A 16,679-nucleotide genomic window follows, 5' to 3' on the forward strand; every position below is an offset into this window, starting at 1 on the left:
ATAAGTATACACCCCCCTATGTTAAAATACAGGGTCATAGGTACGCACCCCCCTATGTTAAAATACAGGGCGGAAAAGTATACACCCCCCTATGTTAAAATACAGGGGGCATAAGTATACAACCCCCTATGTTAAAATACAGGGGGCATAGGTATACACCGCCCTATGTTAAAATACAGGGGGCATAGGTATACACCCCCCTATGTTAAAATACAGGGGCATAAGTATACACCCCCTATGTTAAAATACAGGGGGCATAAGTATACACCCCCCTATGTTAAAATACAGGGAGCATAAGTATACACCCCCCTATGTTAAAATACAGGGGCATAAGTATACACCCCCCTATGTTAAAATACAGGGTCATAAGCAGGGTTCTAAATTAACTTTTTTGATCACCAGCCAATTTGGCTGGTGACTTTCTAAAGTTACCAGCCAATCAGAACTCTCACTAGCCAATTTTCGTCCGTTGAAAATAAGAGAAATTATGAGTGGCACTGAATGCATTTGTTAATTTTATTAACATTGTTGGCATTAAAACTACATAAAGTACAATACATACAACAAAATAAACACAGAAAGTGCAAACATTTCATTACAAGTTTGGGGTTTATCTATCTATCTATCTATCGAAACATATGTCTTCAGAGCTCTTCTTCTTCAGAGGTGGTGCCATCAGAATCTGAGCCACCCTCTGTTTCTTTTGGTCCATGTTTGCGCACAAAGTCAGGTCTGCGTGAGCGCAAACCGTCAGCATGCCAGATCTCAATGGCTTTGGTTGGATCAAAGTCTTTGATGTCAGGTGAGCACAACTGGGTTTTAAGGAGGTCAGAGAGGGTTTCACCTTTTAGGCGGGAGCGCCAGTCACTCTTTACCTGCTTCATAACACTGAACCCTCTTTCACAGTCAGCTGTAGTTGCAGGGATGGTCAGGAGAGCATCAAAAAGATCAAGGACATCAGGACATCGATATCGCAGCATTCTGTTCACAGTAGGCCAGGTCTGCTCAAAGTTTCCTGTAGCAGTGTGAGACAGACAATGTGCATTATGCACCTTAAGTTATTAAAATATGGCATCAAATTTGGATTGTGTCTTTAACAAATGTTATTTACTCTGATTCCTGATTAACAAAATAAAAACTGTCTCACAATATTAGACATTTCTTTAGAGCTTGGGAACTTTTCAAACACTTGTTCAAAAATGTTACTGATTAGGTTCATTAGTATGAGATTTTCTCAAACATTCTCCAAGTACCTTGGCTGAATCCTGCTGTGTACAGTTCAGTCTTGAGAATTGTCCATTGATCAGGGATCAACTCCACATCCACTCCAGCAGACAGGAAAAGAGGTCGGAAGTGACTTATGAGTTTGTTTACCTCTTCATCACCAAAATCTGAAAACAAAAGGGAAAACAATATATAGTTAAGCAGTTGTCTTAAAACATAAAATGTGTAAAGATGTGTTCATTACTTTTGAATTGCTAACCTGAACTTGTGTCTGCCTCTGGCCAGTACTGGAAACTGGTCAGCCGCATGGCCTGCAGGACACCACTGTTCACATCACTAAATCTAGCAGTGATGCACCGGCACAGAGAATCGATTAGCTCATTCTTTGCCTTGTCATGCCGGTCGGCATCAGTAGGCCTCAGGAGGACTCCCTCATAGGTGTCTGTGTCCAGCACTGCTCTCAGCTTAGGCCCAGGTCTACAGTTGTGCAGAGATAAATGGATGGGTGTCTTTTTATTTATACTGAGGTGAAAACACACCAACACAACCTAAAATCTAATCATAAATTGTAGGATATGTGATACATACCTTGACTTGTACTTTTCTATGACAGCCTGAGTGGAGGAAAGGCAGCTCTGAGCTTCAGCCACGGTTGACACTGACCTCTGCAGTGACTTGGAGAGGTTGCTCAGTTGATAGATGGTGTCATGGAGAAGGCAGCAAAACCTGAGCACTCCACCATCCTTGCCTATGTTGAGTAACCCCTTGGTTTTTGCCCTCAGAACAGCATTGACGTTCGTGGCCTCCTGGGACTACAAGCAAAACAACTGCATTATATCAGAAAGCATTTACAACTGAGTAAATTAAGGAAAAAAAAAGGAAAATGAGAAAATAAAGCAAACATTAAATAATCCTAAATCTACACTGCTGGTTTTAGTAGGCTATGAATTAACATACCTTCTCCAAGTGGCGTACAATGCTAGCATATCCCCTGAGAAAATGGTCAAGTGCTTTGAAGAGATGTGGTAGCCACCGGGTTCCACCTACTCTGGTTGGCATCAGAGCCTTCATGTGGAGCTCCCTGAAGTGCTGCTTTAGGCTGGCCCTGTTCACTCCACTCTTATGATATAAGGTGTAGAGTCCACTCAAGAGTTCCTCAACTTTCCTGGCCATTACATTTTTCCTTATTCCGTCTGAGAAGGCAAGCTCTAGCTTATGGGCCATGCAGTGGATCCCCAGCACATTTGGTCTGTCTGCACGCAGTTTTGCAACCACACCATTGTTTACTCCTGTCATTACAGATGCTCCATCTGTGGTGATTGCCACTAGCTTGTTCTTCCAATCAGTGCTGACTCCACTTTCCATTATACTGCACACTGCTTCAGCTATATTTGTAGCATCTGGCTTTGAGACAGCTTTTACCCCGACAAAATCAACTTTGACCTTCCCCTCACTGGCACTCCTGACGTAGACCATTTCTTCTTCCATCACTGCACTGTCGAGGGATCCATCTGACATGACCGAGATGAACTTGCCATCTGATAATCTTGCCCTCATCTTTCTTCTCTCATCCTCTGCTATGTAGTGTATGAACTCTTTTGCCTGATAGTCGTTTGTGTATGTCTCTCCTATCTTCAAGCCTTTCTTCCTGTCCACACTGAAATACATTTTTTGTGTAAATGAAGCCACGGTTAGCGCCTACAACACAGTACATTTTAGTGAGATTTTTTTTCTTCTTTTTGAAACCATCAAACATGAAGTTTCATCTGTGTCTATGGAAGCACTCTGAATCATATTAAATACACTGTTTCTGAAACATGTAAATAGTAACGTTAATTCACTTACTCACACATCCATGCGAAGTCGGTAAAAGGCCGGCCGTTTTTTCCGATGGCGTGGGCATTTCGAAAAAGTAGCTGCATCTTCTCCAACTCAGACGTCTTCATTAAAGTGAGACTTCTCCCAGCAAGGCTCTCTTCAATACGACCTGTCTTGGCCGTTTTAATCCTTAGGCTCTCCTGATGACTTCGGGCACTCTCATGGTCCTTTACTGCCTCGACTTTAAAATTTGTAGTTCCTACCACAAAATTGTTCATTTTGTTTTTTTCTTTTGCGTACGTGCGGCAATCCTGACAAAACATGACAACATTTTCGTGATCAAACACAAGCCATTCACGACCCGTCACCCATTTGGCATTAAATTTTCTTTTCTTTGTTTCTCTGTCGATATCATCATCCCTTGCGTCGTTCCTCTTCTCGCCCGCAGAAGTCTGTCCCAACCACCGCCGCATTTAGTTTAGCTAATCTTAACTTTTGACTTTACTTTACTAGCTAGCTAGCTAACTCCCTCCTCTTTCAGTCTGTGCTCCCTGCTCTGGCTCCGTTCGTTTCCATGGTTTCTCGCGCTGGTTTGATTGCAAACTGCACGCAGCCAATGGGCGTATGAAACGTCATCACGCAGCATTACAGCACAGTGTTCTTGGGAAATGTAGGAAGCACTGCCAGGGAGAGCCGAGCCGTGAACAGAGCCTTGTGTATCATGCATGTAATGCCCTCGCATCACCGGCCAAACTGGCTAGTAAGTTTTTAGGAACACCCGCCAAAATTAATTTTAACCCGCATTTGGCGGGTTGGCGGGTGTTAATTTAGAACCCTGAATACAATGCTCACTGCAAATCTCTATGAAATAACCATAGACCCACAATTTCCATTCACATGCCTGTGCTATTGTTCAACCACCTGTCACTGTATTTTCAGTTTTTTTGTCTTTAAAGCAGCTGCCCCGTGTGAGGGTTGAACTCACAACCTTCAGATTATGAGACTGACGCGCTGCCTACTGCGCCAACGAGGCTATGAAAGCAGTTGCAACGGTTGGGAAAGTTTCAGAAATACTAACAATTTGGTCGTCAATCTTAATAAAAACAATGTATGTGGAGCCTATGTATTCACACAAAGGCTAAGATCAACCCTAGATGCTTTGTCATGACCCAGAACATATTTGTCCACTTTCTCATCTTCTTTTCTCACCAATCAAACTCAAAGCTCCCTTCCATTTTTTGCCAATCCTGAGAGACTTCATATCCATTTCTTGTCAATCAAAAAGGCGCCTCCTCTTGGCAACGCCCATCTCCATTTCCTACCAATCCAAACGCATTTTCTGCTTAAGAGAGACTTTGCATTTATAATTTGGAACAAACGAAGGCAAGGAGGTCTTCTCTGATATTATCTCTGGAAACAATAATAATTCATGTGCTTTGTTTGCTACTGTCGATAGGTTAACAAACCCTCCAGTACCAGTAGCATCTGAACTGTTATCTACCAAGGCCTGCAATGACTTTGCCTCCTTCTTCATAGACAAAATCCAGAAGATTAGACAAAAAATAGTCAGTGCCTCCATATCCAGTACAGGATATGTGTTGTCACAGTGTTCAAGCAAAACTAGTTCCAATATGAAAGAATTTCATACGATCAACCATAAAAACCTGTGAAGCATGCACGCTACCACTGAGCTACATCCCCTAAAGATTGTCAGATCCAGGGGGGCCCCGTGTTATCACATTCACATTCACAGAATGAGAAGTGCGTATGGCAGTGGTAGCTCCCTTCGATAGCTCAGTTGGTAGAGCGGAGGACTGTAGAGGTATAGAACTGAAATCCTTAGGTCGCTAGTTCAAATCTGGCTCTAAGGAGCACCTTTTTTCCAGAGGCTACCTTCAAGGATCAATAAAGTGTTTTTGATTCTGATGTACAGATGGATGGTTGACCTAAAAGCACAATACTTCTTCCCGAGACATAACAAGAAACAAAAAAGAAATAGGTGTGGGAGACAGAGTTAAGCCCTGACAGAATAGAGAACTACAGACAAACCATGTGAAATAGTGCCAAGTGTGACCAGAAGAACTGGAAAAAAACTAGAACTATAAAGTACAAACCTTTTTTTAAGAAATCTTCATTGTGCTCACAAGGGCCCTTATTTATGAAATGTGCATACGACCTAAAACAGGCGTAGGACGGGGGTACGCCGGTTCCTACGCAGAGTACGGCATTTATCAATTTGAACGTGAGCGTGGGCTGCGAAAAAAATCTCACGTCTGGTCCCACCTTCATGAGCCGTCTCTCTGCCTGCATATTTGAGTGGGATGCAGGAGACCTCTCTCTGTTACAAGCAACTGGGAGGGGCAAACGGAAGGGACCTCATGGTGGTGCCACTGCTGGACCAGGTGCGCATGGAGCACATCAAGAAGGGCACTATCAAGAAGGGGGGTGTTGTCCTGACCAAGTATGGCTGTGCCAGAGGGTCCACGTCTCTGGAATTCTTTCATTGCCACCTGACCAGGTTCATTCTGTCTAAGTAGTATGTGTTTCATGATTGTACTTTTGTTTTTGAATGGTAAATGAAAAACTGTGCTGGAATTTGTAATCAAAAACATGACCTTTCCCATTTTGACAAACTGTTTTGAACACTTGAGGTATTTCAATGAAGTCTTTGGTATAGGACAGTTACCTTGCAATCTAAAACTGTATATCCTATTGTCTCTGGAACAATAGTTGGCAGTTGGAGGAGTAATGGCTCTTTACAGTGAATATGCAAAAGAAGATGTTCATAAATTCAGCCCAGGTAAATGCTCAGCCCATATTCACATAGACCTAAACCTACTCACTTAATGCTGGTTACAGTATTCTAAACTCAATGCCAGAGAAAAATGACAAAGAGTGACAACATTTTCCAATAAAGTATTGGCTTTTTCCTTGTGAAAGTTTTATTCCAATGACATTGACAAATATACCGTTAGTTACGGTCCCTGTGTTTCTCACGATGTGGAGAACTGATACATGCAGGTAGTGTGGCCGAGTGGTCTAAGGCGCTGGATTTAGGCTCCAGTCTCTCTGGAGGCGTGGGCTCAAATCCCACCACTGCCATTTGCTGATGTTACATAGGTGGAAGACAAACCATATGTTGACTTGAATTTGTATCAGTTACATTATACTCTTATGACATAGCTTGGTGAAGTGACTAAAGTCATTAGTGGCAACGTATTAGACTCCTTGCTGAATCTGTTGTTTTATCTTTACTGGCAATTCCCTGTTTTTAAATGAACACCCAATCTTAAGTGTTCAATGTGAAATACTCATTCATCAACAAATTGTCGGTAACTATGACGGGGCGCATACGCTACCACTACCATCCAAGACTGAGACTGCAGGTATATGTTATATGCCCGTATATGTTTAACATGTTCATATGTTCTGTTAATTTTCACAATGTTTAAAATCTTCAGTTAACCTAGTCATTCTCCATTTCCCCACAGTAATCCCTCAGCTTTCTTGTGCGCACATTTTAACATCTAAAACTACGGTGCCATTCCTCGCCTAAAACAATATGAGTCAGGCCAGTAAGTGGAAAGGAAACTCACATCTACAAAGACAAACTTGATAGATGTGACTCCGTGATGGTCTAGTGGCTAGGATTCGGCGCTCTCACCGCCGTGGCCCGGGTTCAATTCCCGGTCAGGGAATGGTCAGGACTTGACAGATACAGTTGTAACATTTGAAAGAGTAACTTTTTGGTTAACTTAGATTTGTCAAATTCTTCCTCATTAGTTTAACGCTAGAACCCCAACACTTTTAAAGAGTATCATTTCCTTTAATCAGACCCCCGACAACTGATGTATCCTTTTGTCGTCTTTGATGGGTCATAAATACTTCATCTGCAATTATATCATAATTCATCTAACAATTATTTTCCTTTTTCAAACAGTAACTAAACCCCTGACCAACATTTTTTACCTGAAAACCAATGTATGTGAGTGTCAAGTAATGTTATTGTATACATTTTAGTGCAATGCAAAGGTGCATAACAGATTGCTTTCTACTTACCTGGAGCGATGCAGAGCAGGGGTGGCCAACTAGTCAAAGAACAGCAAGAGACTTGGTATTTAAGAATACAAACTGACTATGTGACAGATGTGTAATCTGTCATCTCCTGCCTTCTGAAGCTCTAGCCAGGCACCATTCCTCTTCACCATCTACACCACAGACTTCAACTACCACACAGAGTCCTGCCATCTTCAGAAGTTTTCTGATGACTCTGCTGTGGTTGGATGTATCAGCGAGGGGGACGAGGCTGAGTACAGAGCTGTGGGGGGGGGACTATCTCACATGGAGTGAGCTGAACCATCTACAGCTCAACGTGACAAAGACCAAGGAGCTGGTGGTGGATCCAAGGAGAGCCAAGGCAGCAGCGAGCCCTGTTTCCATCCAGGGGGTCAGTGTGGACATTGTGGAGGACTACAAATACCTGGGAGTGCACTTAGACAATAAACTGGACTGGGCCGAGAACACTCAAGCCCTCTACAGGAAGGGCCAAAGCCGTCTCTACTTTCTGAGAAGGATGAGGTCCTTCAACATCTGCAGGACGATGCTGAGGAGGTTTTATGAGTCTGTGGTGGCCAGTGCTATCCTCTTTGCTGTTGCATGCTGGGGCAGCAGGCTGAGGGTAGCGGACGCCAACAGACTCAACAAACTGATCCGCAAGGCCAGTGACGTTGTGGGGGTGGATCTGGACTCTCTGCTGGTGGTGTCTGAGAGGAGGACGCTGTCCAAACTACATGCCATCTTGGACAATGTCTCGCACCCACTCCATGGCTTGCTGCTCAATCACAGGAGCACTTTCAGTGACAGACTCATTCTCCCAAAATGCACCACAGAGCGCCACAGGAAGTCATTCCTGCCTGTGGCCATTAAACTTTATAACTTCTCGCTCTAAGACACTCAGAGAGGTTGAAACTGGACAATATTATCTGTATTATCTGTTTTGTGCAATAACACTGGCCTGACATGTGTGCAATACTCAACTGCTACAATTATTATTATTATTATTATTATTTTACTTTTTACCATTGCAATTCCTAAATTATGTTAATTATGCAAATAATGTATAGTAACATTCGTTTAACTATGTAAATACCGTACATGTCCACACTCCTTATATTTCTTTATTTGTATTTCTACTCTGATATTTATAATATTTGTGCAACTGCAACACAGAGTTTCCCTTCGGGGATCCATAAAGTATTTCTGATTCTGATTCTGAAGGCAATTAAAACTTAACATATGGTCTTCATTATCTTTGTAATGGCCTTTAAGCTTCCCCTGGCAAAATTGTATTGTATTATGTTCATTATGTTTGTATTATATACTTTTATATGTCATTAGTGTTCTGTTTCCTATTTTTGCAATAAAGATGACATGAAGAAAAAGAAAAACCTCACTGCTGAACAGCTTTGTTTTCATAAATCACATGTGTGAGCCTGCTGGCTCTGGGAGGCGGGGCTTAGGCTCCCATTGGATGTTCCTATCACGGCATGAACTCTTGGAAAGGGAACGTGATTGGCTACAACTGGCCTGATTGGCGTGTTGATAGCCAATGAGAGCTGTTTCTAAGATGGCCGCTCAGAGAGATGACGCAGCGTATTGGCGCTCCACAGTGGGAGCGCTTGCTGGACGTCGGAGGCTGCCCCGGGGTGAAAACTAAACAGATAAAGGCGGGGATAGTTTGCTTGTGTAGGCAGCAACATGAGGGTTACAAACATACCCAGCAACACGGTGCAGGGTGAGGAGACGGAACGAGGTCGGCACGTGAAGTTAGCAGCTAGTTAGCACGGACTCTACAGGACAATACTCCCAACCTGGATGAATTCTTTACATCTGGGGACACTTCCGGACTACAGGAATATTAATAAGCCAGGAAAGGACGGGGGGTGAAGGTTTAGGAGCGCCTACAGGTAGGGAAGCGGCATCATTTTCTCCTTTTCTCCTTCTTTTCTTCAGTAGCATGAGCTCTAAGATCAGAATCAGAATCAGAATCAGAATCAGCTTTATTCGCCAGGTATGAGGACACATACGAGGAATTTGTCTTTGGAGCATTGCTCACACTGTGCTTACACATACATATCAACCAAGACAGAAATATACACACTAATATATACACAATATATACATACTCTAAACAGAAACAAGATAGAGGCATGAGTGCAGTGAAATACAATTATTTAAATGTGCGTAGTGCAAGGGTACTGGGTTAAAATAGTATTATGTTATTATATTACAATATGAACAGTATGAACAGTATGAACATATGAACTGTGAGAAAATGAGAATGATGAATAAATAATAATAAGTGAGATGTGAGAGTGGGAATGATACAGTTGCTGTAGAGACCGTGTTACTGGGTTATGGACCAGAACTGAGCCTGACACTGTGGGTCAGAAGTCAGCTGTTCATCAGAGAGATGGCCTGTGGGTAGAAACTGTTCCTGAATCTGTTGGTTTTGGCGAACAGTGCTCTGTAGCGCCTACCAGAGGGCAGAATCTGGAACAGGTTGTGTCCGGGGTGAGAAGGGTCTGCAGTGATGGTTCCTGCCCGCTTCCTGACTCTGGAGGTGTATAAGTCATGGACGGAGGGCAGGTTTGCACCGATGATCCTTTCTGCAGTCCTAACTGTCCGTTGTAGTCTGCTCCGGTCCTTTTTGGTGGCAGATCCAAACCAGACAGTGATGGACGTGCAGAGGACAGACTGGATGATGGCTGTGTAGAAGTGGATCAGCAGCTCCTTAGGCAGGTTGAGCTTCCTGAGCTGGCGCAGGAAGTACAGTCTCTGCTGGGCCTTTTTAATGATGGAGTCTGTGTTGGGCTCCCACTTCAGGTCCTGGGATATAGTGGATCCCAGAAACCTGAAGGATTCCACAGCAGACACAGGGCTGTTGAGTATGGTGATGGGGGAAAGAGTGGGGGGTCTCTTCCTGAAGTCCACTTTCATCTCCACAATTTTGAGCGTGTTGAGCTCAAGGTTGTTCTGACTGCACCAGAGAGCCAGCTGATCCACCTCCCGTCTGTAGGCTGACTCATCACCGTCCCGGATGAGGCCGATGACGGTTGTGTCGTCAGCGAACTTCAGGAGTTTGACAGATGGGTCTCCTGAGGTGCAGTCATTGGTGTAGAGGGAGAAAAGCAGTGGGGAGAGCACACACCCCTGGGGGGCGCCAGTGCTAATAGTCCGAGTGTTGGATGTGATGTTCCCCAGCCTCACCTGCTGACTCCTGTCAGTCAGGAAGTTTGTGATCCACTGACAGGTGGAGGCTGGCACAGTGAGCTGGGAGAGTTTGGTGCTGAGGATGTCCGGGATGATGGTGTTGAACGCCGAGCTGAAGTCCACAAACAGGACCCTTGCATATGCCCCTGGGGAGTCGAGGTGTTGCAGGATGTAATGCAGTCCCAAGTTGACTGCATCATCCACCGACCTTTTAGCCCTGTAGGCAAACTGCAGGGGGTCCAGCAAGGGGACTGTGATGTTCTTCAGGTGGGCCAACACCAGTCTTTCAAAGGACTTCATGACTACAGATGTCAGGGCGACAGGCCTGTAGTCATTTAGTCCAGAGATGGAGGGTTTTTTGGGGACTGGGATGACTGTGGAGCGTTTGAAGCAGGAGGGAACTTCAGATAGCTCCAGAGATCTGTTGAAGATCTGGGTGAAGATGGGGGCCAGCTGGTCTGCACAGATTTTCAGGCAGGATGGAGACACACCGTCTGGGCCAGGAGCCTTCCTGGTCTTCTGCCTCTGGAAGAGCTGGCGCACATCCACTTCACAGATCGTGAGTGCAGGTGGGGGGTCAGAGAGGGGGAGGTGACTGACTGAGGTGTGAGTTGGTGAGATGGTGTGGGGGAGGGGTGTGACTGTGGCCTTTTCAAACCTACAGTAAAAGCTGTTCAGCTCGTCAGCCAGCCGTTGAGAACCAGCAGTGTTGGGGGATGGTCTCCTGTAGTTAGTGAGAGTCTGCAGGCCTCTCCACACTGACCGAGGATCGTTGTTTAAAAAGCTGCTTTCCAGCTTATTAGCATAGCTCCTCTTAGCTGCTCTGATCTCTTTGGTCAGTGTGTTCCTGGCCTGGTTGTACAGGACTCTGTCTCCACTTCTGAAGGCCTCCTCTTTGGACTGACGGAGCTGCCTGAGTCTGACTGTGAACCAGGGTTTTTGATTGTTGAATGTACAGAAGGTTTTTGTCGGCACACACATGTCCTCACAAAAACTGATGTAAGATGTCACAGTGTCAGTTAGTTCGTCCAGATCCGTGGCTGCAGCCTCAAAAACACTCCAATCAGTACAGTCAAAGCAGGCCTGTAAATCCAGCTTTGACTCGTTGGTCCATCTTTTCACCCTCTTTACAACAGGTTTAACAGATTTTAGTTTCTGCCTGTATGTGGGGACAAGATGAACCAGACAGTGATCAGAGAGTCCCAAGGCTGCACGTGGGACAGAGCGATAGGAGTCCTTTAATGTTGTATAGCAGTGATCCAGAATATTTGTGTCCCTGGTGGGACACTTAATATGCTGTCTATACTTTGGGAGTTCGTGGCTGAGGTTTGCTCTGTTGAAGTCCCCAAGAACAATGAGCAGGGAGTCAGGGTGTTTTTTCTCCACGTTAGTAATCTGGTCGGCCAGGTGCAGTAACGCCTCACTAACACAGGCCTGAGGTGGGATGTAGACGGCGACCAGAATAAACGAGGAGAACTCCCGCGGTGAATAAAATGGTTTGCAGTTTATGAATAGTGACTCTAAGTGGGGGCTGCATGATTTGTCCAGCACTGTGACATCTGTACACCAACCTTCGTTTATGTAGAGACAGAGTCCGCCTCCCTTTGTTTTCCCCGTGAGCTCCAGTACGCGATCCGCCCGGTAGAGATTGAATCCCGGGAGAAGAAGTGCGCTGTCCGGGATGCGCGGACTGAGCCAGGATTCGGTAAAGCAGAGGGCGGCAGATCTGCAAAAGTCCGAGTTGGTTCCGTTGAGGAGCAGCAGTTCGTCCATTTTGTTGGCCAGAGAGCGGACATTCGCCAGGTGAATGGAGGGGAGCGCGGTGCGAAAGCCCCGCTGCCTTAATTTAACAAGCGCACCAGCGCGTTTCCCCCTCCGGCGTCTCCGGTGGATCCCATAGAGAGCTGCTGCGCCTCCAACTAGTAACTCCGAGAAAGTTCCAGGTTCGGAAAATAGCGGTGGAAAAATATGAGGAGTTGAAAGTCCTATATTTAAGAGCTCATCTCTGGTAAATGTTACCAGAGAATGTTGGCAGAAAACAGACAAAATAAACAAAAACATGAAAAGCACAATGGAGCGTAGTCCAGAGGCAGCCATCTGCGGCGCCATCTTGAGTTTGAGTGAATAATGTTCCAGTAAATGAAGTGAATGGTTGAACTGCAGAGAATGGACCAATCAGACTGGAGAGGCTGTTCCGTTTCATAATGATAGCCACTGGCCCAGCAGCACGAGGCTTTGAACGCACCTTTGTTCCTTTGATGTTGATCCGGTGTTATGTGCCTTCTGGTTTTTCCCCCTCCAGGGGCCTGTTGCACAAAACCAGGATAAGGGAATAAGCCGGGATATTCAAGTTATCCTGGATGAATTGAGATTTGACTCGGTTGCACGAAACCAGGTTAAATTAAACCCAGCCAAGTTACCATGGAGATTAATTCTTTGCAGCTAGCCTGGTCCAGAGCAGGCTAGAGGCTAGCTTCACCTCCTCGTTACTTTCCGTATTATATGTAGGGCTGCACGATTATGGCCAAAATGATTATCATGATTATTTTGATCAATATTGTGATCACAATTATTTGTTGATTTTAACTAAAACACATTTTATTGTCACATAGGGTATTTATAACTGCTTTCATATCCATATTATGCTACATTCTTCTTATGTTGAAGTTCTGTGTTGTACATATACAGCTGCAACACGTGGAAATAAAATTATCTGAAATTGCCTAGTATATATTTAAAAAAAAATGTATCTCTGATAAAGCTCCTTCACTTGTTTTCAACAATAACTGATAAAATAAGCTGAAACGGCTGACTCATTAGGAATGGATGGGGGGGGTGATGGACGTACTCAGAGAGAGACGGTTGACTCAATAGGATTGGATGGGGGGGGGCGATGGACGTACTCACAGAGAAACGGCTGACTCATTAGGAATGGATGGGGGGGGGGCAATGGACGTACTCAGAGAGACGGCTGACTCATTATGAATGGATGGGGGGGGTGATGGACATACTCAGAGAGTGACGACTGACTCATTAGGAATGGGTCCAGCAGGTTTCGTCCGTCTCACACGCTGTCCCTCTACGAAGACAGGTTTGCCCCTCATGCTTAACAACATACAGCTGTGTTAATAATAATTAAAACTGTGGACAAATGTCAGAAGCTCGACATCGGTGCAGTCGCCGCTCTGTCTCTGTTGCTGGGGAGCCTGTGTTAGTGAATGGGGGGGGGCTGCGCGGAGACTAAGAGGGAGAGACAAACAAGGGCACGGCTTTACAGAAGAAATGGGTCATGTAACGCAACATTAAACCATATTGATATAAACAACGTTGCTTTGTTTATGGAGAGGCAGCGGATGCGACCTAGAGCCCTGTAAGCTAACAGACACTAACTAGCACCCTAGAGCCCTGTAAGCTAACAGACACTAACTAGCACCCTAGAGCCCTGTAAGCTAACAGACACTAACTAGCACCCTAGAGCCCTGTGAGCTAACAGACACTAACTAGCACCCTAGAGCCCTGTGAGCTAACAGACACTAACTAGCACCCTAGAGTAGGGTGACCAGACGTCCCCCGAAATCACTCACACCTCCAAGTTCTTCTAACCCTTGTATCATTATCTCTGCATGTCCCCCCCCTCCTTGGGTCTACTAAAGGCACCTTCAGCAGACGGCAAGCTGGCGACCAGAGCAGGAAAGAAGCGCAAGAAGGAGGAGGAGGAGGAAGAAGAGGAGTATGCGGTGGAGAAGGTTTTGGACCGCAGAGTGGTGAAGGGAAGAGTAGAGTTTCTGCTGAAATGGAAGGGGTTCTCAGAGTAAGTATGAGTCTGTAATAATAATGCTTGGTGTTCATGGTCCTGAGATATATAATATATTTACATATTGCAAATAAGTGTCAGCATGGTATCATGCCTCTAAAGTTGAAGGTTTGGTATTATGACACTACGTTGCAGACCCACAAATTAAGGTTATTTCAAGATGGCAATAGAAAAAGGAATAATAGGAATGATAATTAGCGTGAGAATCGATTGTCTAAAAACAAAGTGTGAGGAGATGTTCTTCTGTCTGCACTCACCTTTCCAGTGAGGAGAACACATGGGAGCCACAAGACAACCTGGACCTGGACCTTATCACCGAGTACATGCAGAAACACGAGGAGACGGAGGAGAAGAAGAAGGAGGGCAAGAGGAAAGATGTCAGGGAGGAGGAGGTGAGTGAAGGAAAGAGGGTACTCCAGACTGAAGAGTCCCAGAAATCTAATCTCAATATTAATGAATGCACACAGAGGGCTTCTCTTTTAGGATTTATAGATCATACCGTAATTCCTCAAAGAAAAACCGGTAGTCAATTAAACTGCGGATCTCTGATAGTGGTCGGGGGGGCAACACGGATAAATAAAGGCCGGGAAAATCAGAGTGGATAATCTCCTCGGTGCCTTTCATATAATGAGCAGTCAAGTTTATTGTAATGTACATTTCAACCAGTTTAATTTAACAGATTCAATATATTTTCTTCTCATTGTGTTTTTCTGGATTATGGGCCTCATGTAAAGTATTATTTTTTGTGATCACATTTTTTTTTTTTTTTTTATAATTAAGAAACCGAGTGAGAACCAATCCCTTGAGATGGAGAGGCTGAGAACCCTTCAGATACTAGATCCAGTAAAAATGTGTGAAACACTCAAAGAAAATGTTCCATTTCCAAGTTTCCAGCACTACCAATCCCAGACCCCCCCCCGCTTGTTACCGCCTGGCTCAAGGCCGGCAATACAAACGCCCCACAGAGATATCAATCCCAACTTTATTAACACACAAAGAGCGTAGTCATGGTAATGCAAGGCAGCTTTATCTGTAGAGCACATTTCAGCAACAAGCCAATTCAAAGTGCTTTACACAAAAACAGTTAAAAAATAAAAACAGATAAAACACAAGAATAAAAGTTACAGTGCAGTATAAGAAATTACACATTAAAGAAATGAACAACCGTTTAAAGAAAGGCAACATCAAAAAGAAAGGTCTTCTGCCTTGATTTAAAAGAACTGAGAGATGTATGTGATCCAGTCTCTTGGTCTTAGTGAGGACTGGTGGGATGTGAACCACTCCACTCCATTTTTTAGAGAGACCTGTAAAGACCACGTCACAGTAGTCATGTCTACTGAAGATGAAAGCATGGACAAGTTTTTCCAAATCCTGTTGACACATAAGTCCTTTAACCCTTTAACTTCTTAAGGTGATAGTACGCTGATTTTGTAATTGTCTTAACGTGGCTGTTAAAATTCAGGTCAGAGTCATGACTACACCAAGATTTCTGGCTTTGTCTGTTGTTTTTAACATTGTTGTTTGAAGCTGAGCGCAGAATTTTAATCATTCCTCATTTACTCCAAAAACAACCACCTCAGTTTTTCCTTCATTTAATTTCAGAAAGTTCTGGCACATCCAGCCGTTAATTTGTTCAATGCAATTAGTCAGTTTTTGTACTGGAATATAGTCCCTTGGCGATAAGGTTATGTAAATTTGTGTGTCGTACGCATAACTATGGTAATTTATTTTGTTGTTCTCCATAATCTAAGCCAGTGGAAGCATGTAGATGTTAAACACAAGAGGCCCCAGAACGGAGCCTTGGGAAACTCCTCACGTCAGGAATGCTCAGATGTATAATTACCTATTGACACAAAGTAATCCCTGTTCTGTAAGTAGGATTCAAACCAGTTTAGTACTGAGCCAGAAAGTCCAGCCCAGTTTTCCAATCAGTCTAGTAATATGTCATGGTCGACCGTGTCAAATGCAGCACTAAGATCTAGTAATACTGAGACTGAAATTTAGATACTATCTGTGTTAAGGTGGATGTCATTAAATACTTTGACAAGAGCCGTCTCAGTGCTGTGGTGTGGTCGGAAACCAGACTGAAAGGTATCAAAACTGTTGTTCAGTGACAAGAAATGGTTGACTTGTTGATAAACCGCTTTTTCAATGATTATGTATCAGGTAATGCATCAGCCCAACGTAAACACAGACATGCTGTGAATGTTGTTTCTGGTTTTACTTAGCTCGCTTCATCATAGAGCTTTACTAACTCACTCACTCTGTCTGTTGCTATAGAAACGGAGATCAATGGACACGTACAGTATGTATTTTTCAGATCGCATGAGCCATTCATTGGCTCGGCTCAGTTGTGCTTCCCAACAGACTGAAAGGCGCCCAATTCGCATGTCGCTGAACACTAGATCTCTCACAAATAAGACTTTTATATTGAATGACTTTTTTACGACCAATGACCTAGACTTTCTGTTGTTGACGGAAACCTGGCTGAAACCAGGTGATGACAGCGCCTTCTCGGAGCTCCTCCCCCCCCAGCTGTTCTTTCCTCAAC

At 44.3% G+C, this 16,679-nt stretch overlaps 1 protein-coding gene and 3 non-coding genes across 4 annotated transcripts; 2 read left to right on the forward strand and 2 right to left on the reverse strand.

Annotated features, from left to right (window-relative positions):
- Positions 1-641: 641 nt before the first annotated feature.
- LOC116682489 (zinc finger protein 862-like) lies at positions 642-2,892 on the reverse strand. The gene is made up of 5 exons (XM_032509728.1): positions 2,272-2,892; positions 1,813-2,036; positions 1,484-1,701; positions 1,254-1,391; positions 642-1,015 (listed from the first exon to the last, which is right to left on the reverse strand). Exons 1-5 carry the CDS (start codon positions 2,890-2,892, stop codon positions 645-647), a joined length of 1,572 nt encoding a protein of 523 aa, XP_032365619.1. The 3' UTR covers positions 642-644.
- A 1,110-nt stretch (positions 2,893-4,002) lies between these two features.
- trnam-cau (transfer RNA methionine (anticodon CAU)) lies at positions 4,003-4,075 on the reverse strand. The gene has a single exon. It is a non-coding gene; the product is annotated as a tRNA-Met (tRNA).
- Positions 4,076-6,062: 1,987 nt separating this feature from the next.
- Positions 6,063-6,144, forward strand: trnal-uag (transfer RNA leucine (anticodon UAG)). The gene has a single exon. It is a non-coding gene; the product is annotated as a tRNA-Leu (tRNA).
- A 524-nt stretch (positions 6,145-6,668) lies between these two features.
- Positions 6,669-6,740, forward strand: trnae-cuc (transfer RNA glutamic acid (anticodon CUC)). The gene has a single exon. It is a non-coding gene; the product is annotated as a tRNA-Glu (tRNA).
- Positions 6,741-16,679: the final 9,939 nt, after the last annotated feature.

Source organism: Etheostoma spectabile, unplaced genomic scaffold (genome assembly GCF_008692095.1).
Source record: "Etheostoma spectabile isolate EspeVRDwgs_2016 unplaced genomic scaffold, UIUC_Espe_1.0 scaffold00018803, whole genome shotgun sequence".
NCBI lineage: Eukaryota > Metazoa > Chordata > Actinopteri > Perciformes > Percidae > Etheostoma > Etheostoma spectabile.